This window comes from Scyliorhinus canicula, chromosome 11 (genome assembly GCF_902713615.1).
Source record: "Scyliorhinus canicula chromosome 11, sScyCan1.1, whole genome shotgun sequence".
NCBI classification, from domain to species: domain Eukaryota; kingdom Metazoa; phylum Chordata; class Chondrichthyes; order Carcharhiniformes; family Scyliorhinidae; genus Scyliorhinus; species Scyliorhinus canicula.
This window is the reverse complement of record NC_052156.1, coordinates 14,465,968-14,489,274: the sequence shown is the minus strand read 5'-3', so window position 1 is coordinate 14,489,274 and position 23,307 is coordinate 14,465,968. Positions and strand designations below refer to the sequence as shown.

Sequence of the window (23,307 nt, the reverse complement as noted above, 5' to 3'; positions counted from 1 at the left end):
CCAGGAAGGCAACAAAACTTCCTAGAGTTTCCCCCAATCTTTTGGGTGGCAGCGAGGTGACTGGCGCGGGAGCCACCCCAAATGGCCCAGTCCCATTCGATGGAGATCCTGCGGGAGGAAGGACACGCGGTCAGTGAGAGGGAAGGGTCATTTTGTCAGACATGCAATACTCACCTCAGACAGGTTATTAGGGTGGTGGGGCTGAAGTGGGGGGGCTCGCTCCTCCCCGCTCAGGCCAATCTTGCTGTCTGTGACTGCTCTATCATCTGTCAACCCCGTGACTTCCAGGTCCCGTTCCTCATGGGCGGGGTGAGGACTCTGATGTATGGTACCCAGGACCGCCTGGGCCCTCTACCGCCGATCATGGGCTAGCTTCTCCTGAAAGACAGAGAAAGGGCATCGTGAGCCACGTGCTTGGTGCACCAGGAAAGGGGACCAGTGCAGGTGGCACCACTGCCGGTCATTAGAAGGGGCCTGTTGGAGGTCACTGCATGGCCGTCCTCCTGGTCAGGCTGGCCACACGAACGGCTTCTGTTACTGCCTCCCAAGCATCATTGGCGACCCTGTGACCCGCCATCTCCCTCAAGGGAACGGGATGTCCCGTCTCGCACCCATGGCGTCTAGCATCCTGGTCAGGCCAGCATCCCCGAAGCATGGTGCTGTTCTCCGTGGTGGCATGTCTGCCTAGAATATGTTTGGGGGTGTGTTTATGTACGGCTGCCCCCTCATTAACGGGGGCTGCAGAACGAGGGCCTTGGCGAATCAGCGAAGAGTCTGTGGGGGATCATTTCAAGTACTAAGTGCCGTTCAGTAGAGGTTAGGAGCTCGCCAACGCGGCCGTCGAAGAGCTTGCGGGAAACCTCACCTGCTACGGCACTAAGAACTTATCCCGTTCAATCTCACCCAGAGTTAACATTTCAGGCCATTTCAATCCTTAAATTCCTCAGCTCCAACTGCATTTGAAAATCGCTTATTGTCACAAGTAGGCTTCAAATGAAGTTACTGTGAAAAGTCCCTAGTCACCACATTCCGGTGCCCCTTCATCTCCCTTCATCCCAGGTATCAGCCTGTGAATCATATATTTTTCAAGACGCAGAGTTGCTTCGTCAGACTAAAACCAATAATTCTAAAATGCTCTGACCAGTGCTTTTTATAACTGCACCAGGAATTTCTTTGCGCTTATCAAACTTTTTCTGATGAAGTGTGATATTCCATTTACCTTTGATAATTTTAGCATTTGGAAGTTGTTTTTTAATGATTTCTGTATCTGAACCTATAAATCATGTTGGTCACTTGTTCCTCTACTGCTCTGTTCTCTGCTGCTATCTTTCCCTATTTAAATTATAGTCCCAGAGTCATTTTAATGTCCAATGTTATTTAAATGGCCTTTTGCAATTTTCTGCTGTTTGCACAATTGCTTTTATCTCGAACACTGTCTCCGAAACATTTCCCTCTCCATTTCACAAAGTTAGGCACACAGCTCCAAATTTACTTGGAGATGGATGGATGGAAAGGGTCAGAGATTTGTCCTTAATTTTGTTATGTTGGCCAAAATTCTGTTGTATCCATTACATTTATCCATACATTGGTAGTATGAATCCTTGTAAAATCTCCCCCTTCTCTAGTTTTCCCTCTACCTCTGGTATTATATCCTCCTCCATTACACAACTGAAGGGGGAAAACATAATTTGACACTTCCATCACATCCTTATCCTTTAACCATATCAACTTAAATCTGTTTTGAAAGTGTCTATTTCTTCTTTGATTACATCCTTCTACAATACTCACTTACTTATAAAAGCCTTCAATATTGCCTGGATCTTATCTGAAATACTTTTTCAGACTCCCTTATTTATTTATTTATTTTTAATTACATTTAGTGTACCCAATGCGTTTTTTCCAATTAAGGGGCAATTTAGCATGGCCAATCCACCTTCCCTGCACATCTTTGGTTTGTGGGAACGAAACCCACACAAACGTGGGGAGAATGTGCAAACTCCACACGGACAGTGACCCGGGGCTGGGATCGAACCTGGGACCTCGGCGCCATGAGGCAGCAGTGCTAACCACTGCTGCCCCCAGACCCCCTTATGATCGAGATTTAAAATATAATTTTGTTCCTCATAGAGTCCTTAGGAGTTTCACAGGTATGCTGTGCACCTGCAGATTCTCTACATATCACAACAGTCCATTTTAGGAATTAGTTCATCTACACAGATGATCTTGTCAACCACACTGCTTGCCCCAATAAGAAATTACTGCGATTTGCCTGAACTCACTGATAGATGTATCACTTTGGATTCACTAAATCTCAGTAGAAATTTGAGTTAAACCTTGTCAAGTGCAAATAATTGTTTTATTTGTCTTCTATTGATTGCAATTGAGAGTCATTTTAAAGTCCAGTCATCATACGGCTCACAAAGAGGCAATTTGTAGACTATTGAACTTTCAAACAAGCACAGATAAAATTTTACTTGCTTCGGCAGACAGCTCGAAATAACTTCCAAGTTTCAGAGTTAGAAAGTGAAATATGAAGGACAGGTTGATAGATAACGAATAGTAAGTCCAAAAGAATGTAGAATGATCTGAAGAGCCAGAGAGAGCGGAAAAAGAGAGAGAAGATGGCCGAAAATCCATCACGGTTATACCAAGTCATATCTGGCTTCAGGCATCTAATCACATCCTAATTTAATCCTAATTGGTTTGGGTTGAAGTCAAATATATTTGATTCAATGTTTTAACTGTCCATCTTTAAAATCCAGCAATAGTCTAAAATGTTTCAGCCTGTATACGTTATGGAATGTGATTCAGGCTGTTATCACGAGTGGCCTGAAATCAGAACAATAGAGCCTTTACTCCTGCCACCTCATTGCCATGGAATTCAGCCCTTGTCCTTGGAGAAATGTATCAGGCTTCTCGGTTTCTTTCAAACTATGTATTTAGAAAATTAATTTTGCTGTGTCATGCAATCTTGTAAATGAATTTGCAGAATATGTGTTTTTAATCCTTAATTTAAAACTGGGGTTTAATATTTACGCTAAACAGCTATCTTTTACCTATATTAGGTGTATTAGAAATACTTGGCTTCTACACTCACCCTGCTGGTAATATCAATTCTAGTAGCAGTTTGATCTTGCATTTGTTCTAATATTCTGATATTGAAAGTGTCAATATGTTTGCCCCAACAGGAAGATGTCTGTTTTAGTGGCTATCAAAAGCATGTTCTGTCCCGCTTGGGACCGGCACCACTTACAGCAGCTGAGGAGGAACTGAAGCAGATTAAGATTAATGAGGTAACAATGCCATCAATTCTATATCACCATCCACTTCCCTGAGGCTACTTTTGTTCAACAGTTTTCAGGGTATTAAAGAATATTGCAATTTACTTTATCTGACTCTGCAGGAATCATGAAACTAGTTACAGAATCTATGGGCGGCTTGGTGGCACAGTGGGTAGCATTGAGGCCTCACAGCGCCAGGGATCCGGGTTCAATTCCTGCCTTGAGTGACTGTGTGGAGTTGCACATTCTCCCCTTGTCTCTGTGCTCCGGGAGTTTCCTCCAAGGATGTGCAGGTTAGGTGGATTAACCATGCTAAATTGCCCCAAAATGTCCAGGGGTGTGTACGTTATGTTCAGTAAGGGGTTATTGAAGTGGCGCCATGTGGCACAGTGGTTAGCACTGGGACTACGGCACTGAGGACCCGGGTTCGATTCCGGTCCTGGGTTACTGTCCGTGTAGAGTTTGCGCATTCTCCCCATGTCTGCGTGGGTTTCACCGCCACAACCCAAAAATGTGCAGTTTCGGTGGTTTGGCCACTGTTAAATTGCCCCATAATTGGAAAAAAAATTATTGGGTACTCTAAATTTAAAAAAAAGTAAAGGATAGGGCGGGGAAGTGGGCTTGGGTGGAATGCACTTTCAGAGGGTTGGTGCAGACTTGATGGGCCGAATGGCCTCTTTCTGCACTGTTGCGATTCTATGATTGTATGACCTTAGAGCCACAGAGTTTTACAGCATAAATTAATTTGAGGAATAAGCAGATGTTTTCTATTTGATTTTCTGGGGGCAGTAAAGATACAACAAAGGACTATTAAATTATTTAATTATTAAACAAAAATCTCATTGGTGTTTAACATAAAGTATATACTTTTTATGGATGGGCTGCAAAAAACTTAATTATCACCATTGGCAGATGAATGATCTAGTGATGTGAGCCTGATGTGTATGATTGCACCCCAGACAATCATTGAAAAAATAATGTCAGGCATTCTGTTGAATAGATAGACTTATTTAAATAAAATACCTTCTGTATCCATTTGTAGGTTATTATGTCTAGTGCCAGATATTTAATTGCCATCCAGTTGCTTGCATCTGTAAAGAATCCATTTACAGCTGCCACAATGATATTTCTTTTTAAATTGTCAAGCATTGGATTCATATTTATCACAAAGAGGTTTGCTCTGTAGGTTAATCAGTCGTGAATAATGGGAATGTTGTCTCCTGTGAGACAGAAATCTTCTTTTAAAAAAGACATAGCCTGATTGTGGCAAAAAGCATTTCTGGAGCTCTGGGTTGATATTACTGTCTTTTGCAGGATAAGGTGATCCAGGTAAGTACTTAAACATTTTCTGCCGTTTGCATTATCTTGTGTTTTTTTGAAGTGAGCTTGAAAAAGCTATGAATTTTGTATAAAGAATGGAATTAGCGATATCAGAGTACAGTACAATGCAGCCTTTCATCCGTGTCTGATGAGATCAGAAAAAGAAGATTTAAAGGGGCGGTGTTACCATAGTATATTTGCTCCTAAGATAGTTCATCATATTGGTAGTGCAGTAAGAGCTGAAGCAGTGTGCAACATGATAATAATACCACATTGCCAATTACAGATTGCACATTTAGATAATCACAATTAAGAAGTAAGATAAGAATCGAAAAAGTGGATTTACAAATGTTGCTGTTGTTACAGCAATCATTTGCATTGATGTAGCAGTCACTGTAAACTTTACGTAGTAGGATCGAGGGTACTCAGTTCTGACTGCTCCAAGTATGGGAGTCACCAAAGGTCTCCAGCATGGTGGCATCTTAAATAGTGCAATTTAGTTTTAAAAGCCATATTTCTCACAGCAATTGATTCCAGTCCATACTGGGTTGCATGAGCAGAAATGCAGTGTTTTTGAACCGGAAATTTGATGCATGTCAAATCCCTGTGTGCTAATTAGAAATTGAGCTGACTGTAGGTGCAGAAAAAAGCTCAATCATTCCCATCCTTCACCAATAAATCCAGGTGAAATCTTTGAACCTAAATAATGCCACGTGCTTATTGGATGCCTACATGTGATCTGCTAGGTGGGTGCAGTACATTATAACAGCTGCCTGGTTTTACCATTTTACAATGTTTTTTCTTCTGAATTTTTTCCAATTAAGGAGCAATTGAGCATGACCAATCCACTTATCCTACACATCTTAGGGTTGTGAGGGTGAGACCCACGCAGACACGGTGAGAATGTGCAAACACCACACGGAAGTGACCCGGGGCCGGGAATTGAAATCTGGTCCTCGGCACCGTGAGGCAGCAGTGCTAACCACTGCAGCACCGTGTCCCCCCCCACCACATTTTGCAATGTTAGCATTCCCCATCAACCTTGTATTTATGCTGCAGGGCTCCCCAATCAGAAATGTGCCACACGAAGGAATGGCACAGTAGTTAGCACTGCTGCCTCATGGTCCTGAGGACCCGGGTTCGATCCCAGCTCCGGGTCACTGTCCGTGTGGAGTTTGCACATTCTCCCCGTGTCTGCGTGGCTCTCACCCCCTACAACTCAAAAAAATGTGCAGGGTAGTTGAATGGCCATACTAAATTGCCCCTTAATTGGAAAAAAAGGAATTGGGTACTCTAAATTTATTTTGAAAACGAAATGTGCCACACACGGGACAAACAAGCCACACACAAAACACAGTTCTTTCAGGATGGGTTATGCGGAATCATGCAGCAATCCTAAAAGGACCGGAAAATGTAAGAAATGGGCAATGCACGACAAAAGGAAATTAGCAGGAACGTTGGTCCCAACCTTTATAAATCAGATTATTTCACACTTTTCTAAAATTCAAGCATCTATACATTCTGCCAAGGTTCGATTTAAATATGAGAATTCCTTTTTTAAAATAAATTTAGAGTACCCAATTAATGGGCAATTTAGCGTGGCCAATCCACCTAACCTGCACATCTTTGGGTTGTGGGGGTGAAACCCACCCAAACACAGGGAGAATGTGCAAACTCCACATGGGATTCAAACCTGGGTCCTCAGCGTCATAGGCAGCAATGCTAATCACTGTGCCACCGTGCAGCCCCCGAGAGAATTATTTGTTAATGTAATCTCCAGTCTGCACCTACCCGATAACACTGCAAGGGTTAGTCACATGAGGAATTGCATGCATTAGGTTTCCACTAATAAAAACTAGAATGTAGACTTAAATAGGGACAGTGTTCTGGAACACCATATAATCCTTACCAGTGCCTCAGATACACTGCTGTATCTTATATTTGAAACTCCAAGATAGTCTGGGGAAAAAAGGACTCATTGGAATTCATCCAACTCAACATCCCTAACTACCAGGAGTGTGGCTGGAAGAGGAACAAGGCGATAATGGCCCAACTTAATAAAATAAAATTCAACACTTATCTGGTGGGCCTCTTTACTTCCATTAGCCTTTCAAGTGGTGAAAGTATACAAGCCCTCAGCCCAACTGATCGAACTTAAAACCGCAGTGAAGTTTTTATTAATGTCATAGTACTCTAATTCCCATCATAAAAGTGGCCTGAAACAGGCAAGTGATTTGCTCATCCAGCAATAGGCCCCGTTCAAAATGGAACCAATCACATTGTGGCACGGCAAGGCTACTTGACCCTGATGTTGAGCCTGTTATCCCCCCCCCCCCCAGTAACACCAGACAGAGGTAGTGAAAATCATTCTCAAATTGTGTCTCTTGAGTTGCCTCTACAGTATCTGCACAAAACACAAGATTAGGGGCAATTATGAGTGTGTCTTTATTGACCCAATTTAACGGGGTGGGATTTACCGACCAACCCGCCACGTGTTTCCCGGCGGCGGAGGCAGCCACCGGCGGGATTTTATGGTCCCACCGTTGTCAACGCTATTCCCAGTGGGACCGGAATATCCTGCTGGCGGGGACATCCGGTAAATTCCACCCAACAAGTCTTGTTTGTGGTGTGTGTTTATCCGTGTGTCGGCCTGCTTTTGGCGTTGCAATTTATTTTACTTCCTGTAGTTCTGACAGTGGTGTGGTGAAATGTGCATGCCTGTCAGTTGCTTTTCTGATACTTCTTCATCTTGTGCAAAGATTGTTTTCTTATCAAAAGCTGAATACGGTTGCATTTTTAGATATTTATATCAACTCTAATTGAAAATAAACTCAACCAATGCAACTCTTTAGAAAGAATTGACTATTCCTGGGTCACCATCATGAACTTAAGCAGTCAAATGAAAGTAGAGAGTTGGCAAAGGTCTGGGAGTGGGTCACCAACCTTTACTTTGAGCCTTGAGAAATTATGCGAAGCACAAAATACAGACAATATAAGTAGAGGAAGTATTATGCAGAGCAGATGCTCTCAAAAGCCTGGCTCTAAACCCTGCATCTGTTGCAGGGTGTTTCCCTCAATTTTTGTCACTCCTTTTCCGAAGAAAGTCATTCACGCTGTTACCTCACCTCTGGCTATCTGCAAATCTGTGTGAACCTCGATGATGAGCAGTGCCGTGCTATTTAATACACACGATTTGTCTGCCCTGTCCTTACCCGACATCCACACCTGTGTCCTTCATACTGCAGGTCACTGGATAGTGATCAGGAGAGGAACTGACTGACTTTCATTCCTCCCTCTCCTGTCTCGCCCCTTCCTAAGGCCAGTGTGTAGGTATCTTTACTGCAGCCCCTATTATGATCAGGTAACTGAACACTGCCTACATTTGGCATCTGGTTTGTGTGGCTGGGTATTTTGCATCACATTAACAACCAGACAACGTTTGAACAATTTCACATCTCTAAATGAGTTCCACTGTGTTAATTTCTTCATTTTCATTTTTACTTTATGCCCCGCCCCTGGATTGGGTTTGAATTGGATTTAATTACCTACTATTCTTTGTCGTGATTTTCTGTGCGCAATTAAGAATAAATAAGAATTGTAAATTAACGGGGTAGTTGATGAATTAATGTGTATCGTGAGGCCAATTTTCGGTTCTTTTGCATTGTCACAAGATTATTTACAACTTACAGCATTGTTATAATATGAGCGTAATAGTTGCTTTTGACTGGAGTGAATATTCAATACAAAACACATGCAATTTTCCCCCACAGAAATGCAAAAGGCAAACAAGTGCACTACATTGCAAAAACATTTCTGAACACAATAATTCTGCGCAGATGACAAAATATCCCTTTCTATTTCAAGAATGCTTTTCCCTAGTAATTAAAAACACCTCTTCCAAATTATTTTTTTGTGCTTTTTGCCCTGTTAATTATGAACTTCTGTAATTCTTCACCTATCCTAAACTTCCTTGTCACCTTTTTAAATAATGCCCATTACAATTATGTAGCTGCCACTCCATTACACTGAAATTGTCACGTTACATGTTTTCAAAGATGACGGAATTTAGAAAATTGGCCTTCTGGTTAGCAACCAGTTCATATGTGTTTTGTCGTGTCTGGAAGGAATGTTTAAAGGTGTGCAAGAATTCACTAGAATATTCATCAGACTGGTACAGGTTGTTGTTTTGTTCTATGCAATATGTAGTTGCCCTTGAACTTTGATACATGTATGTAGATTGTTACCTGTGTACGTCTGTGTATATGTGTTTTTAACAACGCATATCCCTTGCATATAAATTGTATTCAGCTTCAACCTAGCCGTGCCTACAATTGTATACAGACAATAAACAACATTAAAACTAAACTACATTTTTATCATTTTTTTTAAATTAAAGATACATTTGATCGAAATTGAGAGCTTGTTCCAAAATTTGGAACAGGAGAAGGACACAGTTTTAGATGCAGCTGAATGTCCAACCATCTGGGTGAACAGTTAACATAACAATTTGTCATGGAAAGGGATCCAAATTGACTAGGTTAGACAGCCTATCAGTGGTACAAAAGTGTTTGCAGTGTTCAATCTGCCACTAGATGTCACTGTTGCCTGCTTCAGAATTATTCTATTCTATCCAATTTGCAAATCCTTTTTTTTAAAAGTGTATTTTATTCCAAATGTATATAAAAGGTTACAAAACATAAACAATTCGGGGAACAAATTCCTAACACAGATTGTACGAAATTTCTCTTTTTACACCCACCCCCGTGCCACAAGCAGCTCCTCTAACACAGCCACGAACATCCCCACCTTGCCCCGAAGCCCTCCGCTAAACCCCTTAATTGGTACTTAATTTTTTCCAACTGAAGAAAGTCATATAAGTCCCCCAGCCAAGCCGCCACCCATGGTGATGTTGCTGACCGCCACTCCAGCAGAATTCTTCGCCCAGCAATCAGTGAAGCAAAGGCTAAAACATCGGCCCTCCTCCCCTCCATCAGCTCCGATCTCCCAAATATCGCCACCAGTGGGTCCGGCTCAACCTCCACCCCCACTATCCTTGTTAGCGCCGTAAAACTCTTTCCAAACCTTACGCGCAAAGTCCCTTACCTGCAGGTACCTAAACTCACTTCCTCTCGGGAGCTCTATCCTCTCCTTCAGTTCCTCTATACTGGCAAACCCTTCTTCCAGGTACAAATTCCTCACCTTAACCAGTCCCACTTCTCTCCACTTCCAATACATGCCATCTATCTGCCCCAGCTCAAAACCATGGTTTTCGCACAAAGGCGTTAACACGGACATCCCGTCTATCCTAAAGTTCCTCCTCAGCTGTTTCCAGACTTTCACCTGGATTGACTACAGAGCTCTCCGAGTGTTTCCTTGGCGCCATTGGCAGTACCATCGTCACCATAGCCCTCAAGCTGGACCCCCTACCATTTCTCCTTCCCACCACCGCCTCACCTTCTCGACGTTCGCCACCCAATAATAATGTAGCAGGTTCGGCAACGCCAACCCTCCCTTCTGCCTCTGTCTCTGTAACAGGGTCCTCTTAACCCTTGGCACCTTCCCTGCCCATACAAAGTCTGAAATAATCATATCCAGTTTTTGAAAGAAGGCCTTCGGTACAAAGATCAGGAGTGTCTGGAATTTGAACAGGAACCTCACCACTTGACCCTGCCAAAATCACGTGCAGTGAGTCCCACCTCATCATATCCTCCCTAACCTTCTCCACCAGTTTTGTTAAATTGCATTTGTGTAGCATCGCCCATTCCCTCGCTACCTGAATCCCCAGGTATCTAAACCTGTCTCAGGCCACCTTAATTGGTATCCCCCCCTAGACTGGCTCGCCAACCCAACTCGTGCACCGGGAACACTTTGCTTTTCCCTACATTTAACTTATATCCCGAGAAACACCCAAACTTCCCCAACAGGCCCATTATCCTCTCCATGCTCTCCAGCGGGTCTGAAACATGCAATAGTAGGTTGTCTGCATGTAGCGATACCCGATGCTCCCTTCATCCCCTCATAATCCCTCACCACTCTGCAAACCCCCTAAGAGCCATTTCCAGATACTCTATAGCCAGCACAAACAGCAGTGGTGACAGCGGCCACCTCTGCCTTGTTCCCCTGTGCAGTTCAAGGTTCCGTGAACCCTGTCATTGGTCCGCACACTCTCCATCGGTGCCACATATAACAGGCGCGCACATGCCACAAACTTCGGCCCAAACCAGAAGCTACCCAGGACCTCAAACAGGTACCGTCACCCGGTCAAATGCCTTCTCCGCATCCATGGACACCACTATCTCCAGCACATAGACTCGCGACAGGGTCATGATCACGTTTAACAGCCTCCTTATATTAGTAGAAAGCTACCTGCCCTTGACGAAGTCCGTTAAGTCCTCCACAACCACCCCCGTGACACAACCTTCCATCTTTCCGGCCACCAACTTAGCCAGTACTTTCACATCGTATTCAGCGATATGAGCCTATACGACCCACATTCCAACAGGTCTTTCCCCTTTTTTGGCATTAATGTGATCGTTGAATGCATCATCGTCTCCGGCAGCTTCCCCCTTCTCCAACACCTCAATGAATGCCCCCACGCGATGTGGTGCCAGGTCCGTTGTGACCTCCTTATAGAATTCCGCCAGTAACCATCGGGCCCTGACTTCATACCCCTTATACTATCCAATGCCTCCCTCAACCCCAAGGGCTCCTCTAGGGCCTGCCTCTTCTCTTCCTCCACTGTGGATACTCCAGTTCATCTAAGCACCGTTCCATGTCCCCCTCTGTACCCCCCCCCCCCCCCCCCCCTCTCCCTCTCGGGGCCGCCCTGTACAGCTCCTTACAGTAATCCCTAAACACCTTGTTTATGTTCTCCAGCTCCGACACCACATCCCCTGCCCCAGTCCATATCCACAATATTTCCCTGGACGCGGCCTGCCTCGTAGCTGATGCGCTAACATTCGACTCGCCTTCTCATATTCGTACTGCAACCCCCTTGCCCTACGCAGTTGTCCCACCCGCCTCACCGTGTTCAACCTATCAAATTGACTCTGTAATCTTTTCCTCCTCGCCAATCCCTCCATGGTGGCCGCCCTCGACTACTTCCTATCTACCTCCACTATCTCGTTCATGAGCCGCTCATATTCCTCCCTCTTTCCCTATCAGCATGTGCCTTGAATGAGATAATCTCCCCTCAAACCACCTTTTTTAACGCTTCCCAAAATGTGGCCGCTGACACCTCCCCATTTTGGCTCAATTCTACATAATCTTTAATCACAGCCCGCAATTTGTCATAAACCCCTCTATCTGCCAACAGCCCCGAATCGAGCCCCCACCCCGGCCTCTGCTCCCAAACCGATCTACGGCGAATCTCCAGCCAGTGGGGCACACGGTCTGAGATTACTATCCCCATTTATTCTGCCCCCTCCACCCCAACCAAAACCTCCCGGCTCACCACAAAAAAGTTGGTTCTTGAATACGCTTTATACACATATGAGAAAAAGGAATACTCCCTCCCCCCTGGGTTCTTGAAACGCCATGGGTCCACCATACCCATCTTTTCCATAAACTCACCCAGCTGCTTTGCCATTCGCATCCTACCTATAGACCTGGGACTTGACCTATCTACCCCCGGCTCTAGGACACAATTAAAATCTCCTCCCAGAATCAACTGATGCGTGGCCATGTCCGGGATTGCTGCCAGCAAGCCCCTCATAAAACCTACATCGTCCCAATTTGGTTCATACACATTCACCAATACCATCGGCATCCCTTCTAATACCCCACTCACCATTACATATCTCCCACCCAGATCCCTCACTTCCTTCACGCACACACATCAAAATTTACTCATCAAAATTGCCACCCCTCGCAACTTTGAATCAAATCCTGAGTGGAAAACCTGACCAACCCATCCCTTCCTCAGCCTAACCTGGTCTTTCACACGGAGGTGCGTCTCCTGCAGCAAGTCCACCTCTGCTTTTAAACTTCTTAGGTGCGCAAAGACGCAAGATCCCTTCACCGGTCCATTGAACCCTCGCATGTTCCATGATATCAGCCGTACTGGGGCTTACGCCTCCATTTCCCCCTACCGTCCGCCACTCTCACCTTTCAGCTCTACCCCCGTTAATTTCATCCTGTACCTGACCATCCCTTTCTCCACCCCTGACCATGTTTCTTCTCCAAACGTGCCTCATCGCACCCCTTCCCCCTCCCTCCACCCCCTCTTCCCAATGGCCACCTCTATCGACCGTCTCCTCCACCTCACTGCCGTTCACCAGCATTACTTTGCCAGGATGGCAACTCCTGCTGACCCCCCCCCCCAAAACCCAAACAAAGACTCATCTCAATCCACAGATCACCGTCCCCAAAGACGAACAAAAAGATAAAAAAGAAAAAATCCTTCACATCTGAGGAGAAGAAAAAACACCTCCCTCTAACCCCCACTCTACCCATGTTCTCAATTACTTTGAAGTGCCAGCACCTCAGTCTCCCCAGAATTGTTCAGTTCAGTTCTCTCCCAGTTTCTGCTCCTTGGTAATGTCATAGTCCACTTCTGGGGTCTCAAAACAGCATTTCTGTTCTCCATAGGTCATCCATAGTTTTGCAGGGTAGAGCACCCCAAACCTGATCCGCTGTCTAAAAGCAAATTACTGAGGATGCTGGAATCTGAAACGAAAGAAAAAATGCTGGAAAATCTCAGCAGGTCTGGAAGCATCTGCAGGGAGAGAAAAGAGCTAACGTTTCAAGTCCAATGACTCTTTGTCAAAGCTGTGGGGAATATTTATACTGTGCAGTGAATCCGTTGTCGGTGCAGCACTACCATGGCCCTGTTGAACCCCACATGTCGTTTTGCCAGTTCAGCTCCAATATCCTGGTATGTTCGAACCTTGTTCCCCTCCCATTTGCAGTTGCGCTTTCCCTGACCTAACGCAGAATCTTCTTGATCTCCAAGGACTTGTGGAGCCTCACGATCACTGCCCGCGGTGGCTCCCCTGCCCTAGGCTTCTGCATCAGAGACCTGTGTGCTCTGTCCACCTCAGGGATCCCACCTGCCACCAGCCTCACCAGCATCTTCGAAACGTCCCTCATGGCATTCTCACCATCCACTTCTTCAGGCAGGCCCACTGTGCACAGATTCTGTCTTTTAGACCTCTATTCCTGCTCCTCCATCTGTGCTCTCAACATCTTGCAACGGTCCCTTAAGAGCTCCACCTCCAATGCCACCATCATACTGCTGTGGTCCGACATCACCCTCTCAATCTCTCAGGTCGGTGGCGCCTGTGCCTCCGAGCATTTCTCCACCCTTTCCATCGTTCCCTTCAGTGGTGCCACAGTTCCTTCGATGTCCTTCGAGCGATCCCCTGCATCTCCTTCCTCTACTGGCGGATCTCTTCCTTGATGAAGGCCATCTGCTGGTCCATCTGGGGCTTTCCTACTTGCACTGACCCACCCCCCTCCTCCATCCTTCCACTGGCTGCTGCGCCACAGGTCCCTTCCAACTCCTTGGCCAAGTCCTTCGCGTTCTGCCGGGTTTGATAACCAGCAGACATACCACTCCCAGGCGGAACTTCTCCTCCAACCTTCAGCTACACTTATCCGTCGAAGTTGCACCCGATTTCGGGTAAAAAGAGCTCTTTTCTGCACCATCAAGCAGGAGCTGCCCTGAGTGCGACTACTCACACCATGGCCTCCACCGGAAGTCCAATATTCAAATCCTACTGAAGACACACATGACCAAGATATCAGAGTACATATTCTACCTCCTGTTTTACTGGATTAAGCCCAGCAATTGGACTTAAAATTTCCAAACTCCAGATCTAATAGGGAATCAGAAGTGACTGACTCCAGAACCACACATCATGGGCAGGATTTTGAGCCCTCGAGAGGGCTGGAACGGAGGCAGGCTGGAGCTAAAAATAGCCCCTGCGGCCACCATGCTAGTTTCCCAGCTCCACCCCACTTCCTCTTCCTCACAGCCATTTATGCAGAGATATAATGCTGGCAGGTAGCCTTGCCACCACCTGCAAAAACAGGTAGCCAACATAGCCAATTAAAGGAGGCCATCTAGGATTTTCTGGTCAGGTTCCTGGGCATATCATTCAGTTTGGGTGACTGGAGATGGCCTTCTGGAGGCAGATGGGGTGTGGGGACAGGCTGGTGAGGGTGTTTTCAGTGATCCAGGTGGGTCGAGAGGCCACAGGCAGCCCTATAGAGTAGCTCCCCCACTCTCCACCCCTCAAGTGCCTATAGTGGTGGCCCAGCTGCAAAAGATATTTATAGGGGCTGGTTTAGCCCAGGGCTAAATCGTTGGCTTTGAAAGCAGACCAAGGCAGGCCAACAGCACGGTTCAATTCCCATACCAGCCTCCCAGAACAGGCGCCAGAATGTGGCAACTAGGGGCTTTTCACAGTAACTTAATTTGAAGCCTACTTGTGACAATAAGCGATTTTTTCTTCTTCTTCTTCTTAAAGGTGACATTGAAAAAGTTGGAAAGAGTTTGCCACCATTTTAAGCACCCTTTCCCTTACTTACATTGCAGAATCCTTCCAAGTTGGAAGGTCTCTGATTGGCCCTCCAGCTTTGAGAGCCCACCAGTCATCCTTAATTTGGTAGCAAACTTATCCTCTGCCATTAATAGGTCACTCTGGGGAACATCATGATGAGTGGCAGTTTCTAACTCCCATTTCTGTCTGTCGGGGAGCATCAGATAAATGCAGGGAAATCCTGCCCATGTCTTTGTCAGGCAAACTGAATATTCAGCAATCCAATTGCAATCATGTTGGTCAGTTCTTATTTTCGATACTTGATTTGATGTATACTTCTCCGTGTGTACAATTTTAAAACCCCCATGAAAACAGGGATGGTCAGAAAAAAATCTTTGCGGTCAGAAATTAATTCCCGTTACACGATATTCCTTTGTAGTGGTTCAAATAATGAACTGTTCAACTTAACGCATACTTATAGAAAACGTTAGTTTATCAAACTTGCCTTGAAATAAAGTTCACCTTCAAGAACATAGACAAAGTTAGTGGCCGGTCAAGCAAATCCCATCTGACGGGAGAGAGTATAAGTTGTACCTGTGATAAACAAAATGTGTATCACTTAAGTGGTTACGTACTATCTTGTTTCAAAGTGGCTTGTGGAAGGTTCCAAATTCAGAACCACTTCATACCTGTAAGCAAATCTATTGACAAAGAATCCATTACTGTTAGTCACTTATGGACTATTGCTGATAATTACAGCAGAACAAAGACAGCCATTGCGTTTCCAGTTCCTGATTATTACAGAGCTTTGCTATCATGTTTTTACTTTCTGCTGCATTTTTCTGCCCTTCACATGCCTTCAGAAGTGTAGCAGCACAATGGTAGGCCTCCAGTTCTTCAAGTTTGTTTTTGTTGCGTTATCTGTTCTCTACCTACAGCATTATCGATGTTTAAAGCGGGCTCCATTTCCTCTTAGCTTGTAAAACTATCAAAAATGTTATGCTCTGACTAGCTTGGCAACAGAGCAAAGAATTTCTATTTTTAATGTTTTACTTCAAAAATAATCTTGAGGCTATAAATGTGGATCTCTTGCCTAGCGTGTTTGTTATCCCTTTGTTAATAATTAATTTTATCGGTTTATATTTGATTAATTGGATAAAGTGAACATATTCCATTATGATGAATATTTGATGTTTTAAAAATGTGACTGCAAATCATAGATCATGGTACGATATGCAAAGAAGTGGAAAAATGAAAACTGCCCTTTACTTACAATTGGGCATTCTTCCCTTTCCCACTCAAAATGACCTGACCCTTCTCTGTCTCTAGGTTTTATTTAGAAGCCCAACTCAGACATAACAAACCATGATTGCCAGCAAAATGGCATCTGAATAGATTTCTTTGAAGTAGGCTATTCTGGGGCACGACCCAGTTTAAAATTTCCCTATCATAACCACAAACCTTGTTAATAATGGGGTCAAATTTAAATTATAAAAAGAAAATAACCCAAAATCTGGACGGGTCGAAACCAGTCAAATAGTCTGAATAAACCAGTTCCAATCCAGACCACCCTTCACCCATTTCATTTTCTTAAAGTTCTATGAATACACCCTGAAGGCCAAATGTGATGAAGCAAAAACTTGGGATGTTCAGAGTTTTCACCACAGTTGGGGGCTGCCTTGATTATCCTCATTGAGGTAACATTCTCCTCTTTGTCACAGCATCACTAACTGCCCCATGATCACTAATCCCATTTTCAGCTAAGAATCTATGCAGCTTTTTTTGAAGAAGATAATTACCTCAGCTCACAGAGAGGGTGTCATTGTTGGGGAAATTATTTTATAAATTGCTAGTCTCGTTGAAGCTTACCGATTTTAAGCTAGTGCCTTCAAACTCTGTGCTAGGTCTTAATCAAATAGCCTGCCTACCTCTTCAACATTTCTGCCTATTTGTGTGTTTTTCCTCACCAGTAATCCATAGACATTTACAAAGCAATTCCGGACCAAGATAAATATTGCACTCTAGTAAAAGAAAATGTAAGAGGTGCATGACCTTTTTATTATTCATTCATGGGATGTGGGCTTCGCTGGCTGGGCCAGCATTTATTGCCCATCTCTAATTGCTCTTGAACTGAGTGGCTTGTTAGACCATTTTAGAGGGTATTTTAAGAGTCAACCAAATCATTTGTGGATCTGGAGTCACATGTACACCGGGTAAGGACAGAAGTTTTCCTTCCCTAAAGGACATAAGTGGGTTTTTACAACATCGACAATGGTTTCATGGTCATCATTAGACCTTTAATTCCAGATTTCTCCAGATTCAAATTTCACCATCTGCCGTGCTGGGATTCGAATCTGGATCCCCAGAGCATTACTCTGGGACTCTGGATTATTAGTCCAGCGACAGGGGCTTTTCACAGTAACTTCATTGCAGTGTTAATGTAAGCCTACTTGTGACAATAAAGATTATTTATTTATTTATTTATACCACTGTGCTACCACCTCTTGCATTTATATATATTTCAAGACCTCAAGATACCCCAAAGCGCCTTGTAATAATAATCTTTATTGTCACAAGTAGGCTTACATTAACACTGCAATGAAGTTACTGTGAAAAGCCACTAGTCACGACATTCCGGTGCCTGTTCGGTACATGGGAGAATTCAGAATGTCCAAATTACCTAACAGCACGTCTTTCGGGACTTGTGGGAGGAAACCGGAGCACCCGGAGGAAACCCACGCAGACACAGGGAGAACGTGCAGACTCCGCACAGGCAGTAACACAAGCCGGAAATCGAAACTAGGACCCTGGCGCTGTGAAGCAACAGTGCTAACCACTGTCCACACCGGGTGGCACAGTTTCCTCCCACAAGTCTGGGCAGCAGGGTAGCATGGTGGTTAGCATAAATGCTTCACAGCTCCAGGGTCCCAGGTTCGATTCCCGGCTGGGTCACTGTCTGTGTGGAGTCTGCACGTCCTCCCCCTGTGTGCGTGGGTTTCCTCCGGGTGCTCCGGTTTCCTCCCACAGTCCAAAGATGTGCGGGTTAGGTGGATTGGCCATGCTAAATTGCCCGTAGTGTCCTAAAAAGTAAGGTTAAGGGGGGGTTGTTGGGTTATGGGTATAGGGTGGATACGTGGGTTTGCGTAGGGTGATCATGGCTTGGCACAACATTGAGGGCCGAAGGGCCTGTTCTGTGCTGTACTGTTCTATAATTCTATAAGTCCCTAAAGATGTGTTAGGTGAATTGTACATTCTGAATTCTCCCTCGGTGTACCCGAACAGGTGCCGGAGTGTGGTGACTAGATGATTTTCACAGTAACGTCATTGCAGTGTTAATGTAAGCCTACTTCTGGCAATAAAGATTATTATTATTTTAACCCCTCATCCAAATATTTGCACTTCCGAATTGTTAGACAAGAGTTTTATAATTATCTCTCTCAAGTGGGACTTGTACCAAGAACCTTCTGAGTCAGAGGCCTGAGGATGCACCCATTGACCCACAGCTGTTACTTGAATACCCTAGTGCAGGATACTTGGCTGAGGTACCACTCTGACTGACACATGTGCTAATGACCTGGCCAGTCAGGACTGCAATTCAGATTTCAGTAAGGCAATTTGGCCAGATAGATTTTGGGGCTCAATGTTCAACGTAATAGCTATGCCTTAAGTGGTATGTGCAATCAAAATAAACCAAATTCTTACCCTGATGATTAGAATAATCAGAACCAATTTCAGAATTGCACCAGTAAATTCATGAGCCACTTGAATCAGCAATATATGGCAGAGGTTCTCAACAGGGAGTTGACAGCCCCTAGGGGCCTGCTAAAATATTTCAAGGGGTCCACCAACAATAGCCAGCAGAAAACCTCATTTCATCTGTCCTAAACAGTGGCTGTCATAATCAAAAATCTTTGCTTGCCCTGTCATTCTGATTTAGCTGTGGCCAATCTAGTTGTTCAGTGCTTTTGGCCTTGTGGATGGACAATGCAAATACAACAAGCGCAACAATTACAGGTGGGGACAGGGTCAGGGACCATCATTTTGCTTCAGCTATGGAGATGCAGGGTGTTCTGGTTCAGAGAAATATGCACCAGCAATTGGCCAACAGGGAGTGCATTGAGGCTGTCACCAGTAGCATCAAAAAGACAGTCTATTTCCCCAATTCATCCAGTCCGGCGAGCGGAGAATCCCGCCCGAGGTCATTGGAGTTGTTTCTTCATAGGGACCCAGTGTAAGTCAGCAAACACAGTGGTGATGAGTGAATGGGACAGGGGCAGCAGAGTTTTGAATTATGTCAAGTTTACAGAGGGTAGAATGAGGCTGACCAGCCGGAAGTACATTGGAATTCTCAAGTCTCGAGGTAGCAAAGGCACAGACGAGTGTTTCGGCAGAAGATGAACTGATGCCGGAGTCAGGCGATGTTACAGAGGAAGAAATAGGTAGTCTTAATGCCAGAAGTTTATCATTCACTTCATACCTCTGGGTTCCAAACTTGCTCACTGCAACACACCCTCATACAACACTGAGCATTTACACTCCCTCATACAACACGGAGCATTTTACAATCGATCCTCTGGTCACACTAAGTAAATATAACAAAAGTTATAATGAATATATTGCTTCATTGTATGACTAATTTTTATACTGAAAAAATACTTGTTACAGGGTGTTCTTGGACTTTTTATAACGTTGGGGAGGGGCCACAGAAACACAAACGTTAAGGACCCCTGACTTAATCATTTAAACCAGGAACTCCTTTCTTCTATTTTTAAATTTGCCCTTTCTGTCGACTTTCTTGTCAAGTCAGTTTTGTTTTTTCTCTGCATGACAGAAAAGCATAGTATATCAGGAGGAGTTATACCAAAAAAATACCACCTTGAATTCTTCTGGTGGTTTTTAGAAAGCTGTGTGGATTTACTGTAAATAATTCAATTCATTATTTTAAACTTTCCACAAATAAATTAAAAAAGAACAACAGCTGTCAGGTGAACATTGCACACTGCCCTGTAGCTTGTTTGCAGAACAGAAACTTGCAGAGGAAGAACTTCATTTGTTTTGGCTAGTTTGTTTTTTACTAACAAGAGCAACTTCCTTTTTTTCATGTTGCTTTTTACTCATTCACACAGGGGCAACATTTATTGCCCGTCCCTAATTCCCCTTCAGAAGGTGGTGATAAGCCCCCTAAACAACTTTCAGGCTATATGGTGATGGTGCTGTTAGGTACCCAGAGATGATGGAGGAACAGCCATACATTATAGAATTTCTATAGACCACATAGAACGTCCTTTACGGAAGGAATTCTACTGTCCTTACGTGACCTGTCTGCAGCAATAGGGTTGACTCTTAAAATGCCCTCTGAAATGGCTAGCAAGCGACTCGTTTTATCGAACCACTAAAAAGGCAATAAAAAGGAATGAAACCGAAAAGACTACCCGGTTTCAACCTAGGCACTGGGAACGACAGTGGCCAAACCCAACCTTGTCAAGTCCTCCTTACTACCATCTGAGCGGCTTGTGCCAAAACTGGGAGAACTACCTCACGGATGAGTCAAGCAACAGCTTGACATAGTCATACCCTAAGAATCGTACCTTACAGATAATGCCCCAGACACAAGCATCGCCATTCATGGGTATCACCCGACCCACCAGCAGAGGTGGCAGTACAGTGGTATACAATCGGGAGGGACTTGCCCTGGAAATCCTCAACATCGACTGAGGACTCTGTAAAGTCTCATGGCGTCAGGACGAACATGGGCAAGGAAAGCTCCTGCTGATTACCACCAACACACACACTGCCCCTGGTGAAGCAAGCCTACTTGCTTGTAAGCAGCAATAGAGAGATCTCAGTGATTCCACAATCAGCAGATCAGATCTAAGCTCTGCAGAAGATCTTAAGAGTTCCTCAGGGTAGCGTCGTAAGTCCAACAATCTTCAGCTGCTTCATCCTAAAGTTAGAAGTGGGGATGTTCGCTATTGAGTGCACAATGTTCAGCGGCATTCGCGACTCCTCAAATAATGAAGAAGTCCACGTTCAAATACAGGAAGACCTGGACAATAGCCAGGCTTGGACTGACAAATGGCAAGTTACAATTGCCAGGCAGTGACCATCTGCAACAAGAGGATCTAACATTGCTCCTTGATATTCAATAGCATTGCCATTGCTGAATTTCCCCCACTATCAACATCTTGGGGTAACCACTGAACAGAAATTGAACTGGACTGGCCATATAAATACCGTGCCTACAGGATCAGGGCAAATGTTGGGAATTCTGCAGCATGTGATTCACCCGACTTCCCAGAGCCTGTACACCATCTACTAGCCACAAGTCCAGAGTGTGATGGAACACTTTCCACCTTCCTGGATGAGTGCAGCTCCCACAAAAGAAGATGAACACCATTCAAGACAAAGCTGCACACTTGATTGGTACCCCTTCAACAAACATTCACTCACTCCACCACCACAGTGCCAGCCATGTGTATCATCTACAAGATGCAGGATCAAACCAAAGCTCCTAATGTAGCACCGTTCAAACCCATGACCAGTACCATCTAAAAGGACAAGTGCAGCAGACGCATGGGAAAACCACCATCTGGAAGTTCCCCTGCAAGTCACTCACCATCTGACGTGGAAATATATCACCGTTCCTTCATTGTCGCTGGATCAAGATCCTGAACAAACAACAAAGAAAAATACAGCACAGGAACAGGCCCTTCGGCCCTCCAAGCCTGCACCGACCATACTGCCCGTCTAAACTAAAATCTTCTCCACTTCCGGGGTAAAGAACAAAGAAAAGTAAGTGCACTTACACCACAGGGCCTGCAGCAGTTCAAGAAGACAGCTCACCATCACCTTCTCAAAGGCAATTAAGAATGGGCAATATATGCTGACCCAGCCACTGACACCCACATCCTGTATATTATTTTTTAATAATTCTATCTTGCCCATAAGGTTTCGCTCATGCTGCTTATATGTTGAACGTGTGTGTGTGTGTGTCATTCACTCATCATCCAAATATTGGCAGGCTATTTGACCACAGAGAGTCAGTACACCCAAGTCTGATCATATTCTCATCCGATGGTTCAAATACTGGAATCCTGAAGTACTTTTGCAGTGTAGGAAACACTGCAGCCTATAGGCGCATGGCAAACTCTCACAGAAACGTGCGGCATTGTTTGAGGAGTTAATATTGTCCAAAACACCAGCGATTAAGTCCCCTGCTTTTCTCCGAAATATTGCCATGGAAGCTTTCACATCCACCTGAGCAAACCGATGGGGCCTGAGTTGATCATCTCATTGAAAGACAGAATTGCTGACTGTGCCAGCCTGGATTTCAGTACTCAAGCCCCGGAGTTGGAATTGAATCCAGAACCTCGTGACTCTGAGGCGGAAGTGCTACCAGCTGAATCATGCTTGACACTTAAATCATGACTGGTTTCTACAATAACTTTATTTTTCTCCCCTTCACTCCTGCTATTTTCAACTTCAATGCCATCCTACAATTTCAGTCACAGCCACTCACATAGATTTTAAAGAATTAAAAGGATCAGTTCAGTGCATGATCTGAAATATGAACTAACAACAATTACACAATGCCTTTGTTTTCAGAGTGGGGAGAATATGTGTCTATTTTGCACATTTGTACAAATAGAATAACAAATTAATCACACAATAGTAGTAGGTTCAACGGGCAAGATAGGTTACAGGACGGAAATTATCCGTGGATATGTTGAAGGCTTGACAAAGTATATTTGTTTTTTTAATTGTAGAAACTGGATAATGCCCACTCTTTACAACGTGCAACCGAGGATAGTTTTAATTTTTGGAGGTTAAAGTATCTGTGAAGATGAATTGGCAGAACTTACAACTTCAGTAAAATAAGCAATGTCAGATTGGCAGCTTGCTATACAGGAGGCAGAATCGGTAACAACTCCTTTATGCCCAGAGTCAAAATTATCCAGAGTTTTATCCACACCTCATCCTCATTATTGTGTACACTATGTATATGTAAAGAAATACATCAGTTCAAAACAGAAGACAGCACTGAAACAAGACAGCGGCATTGTGAGCAGCCATTCTTTGAAGATTGTAGGGATCTGTGGCAATTAATTTACCGAAGAACCAGTTAATTTGCCGAAGAACCATTTTTATACCATGCTAGAAGTAAACATTGACTTCTTTTTGCTATTTTAACAAAATTGTTAACTAATTAAAAATAAATGGGG

General features: G+C 44.3%; 1 protein-coding gene across 2 annotated transcripts in view; it reads left to right on the top strand.

The window, feature by feature from the left end:
• The window catches only part of LOC119973848 (twinfilin-2), a 119,910-nt gene that overhangs the window by 84,334 nt on the left and 12,269 nt on the right, over window positions 1-23,307 (top strand). The window contains exons 5-6 of one of the 2 annotated variants that reach the window (XM_038812324.1): window positions 3,189-3,293; window positions 15,949-15,966. In XM_038812324.1, coding sequence (XP_038668252.1) covers window positions 3,189-3,293; window positions 15,949-15,966 — 123 coding nt within the window. The remainder of the gene's footprint in view (window positions 1-3,188; window positions 3,294-15,948; window positions 15,967-23,307) is intronic. The other variant, XM_038812325.1, reaches the window with a different exon arrangement.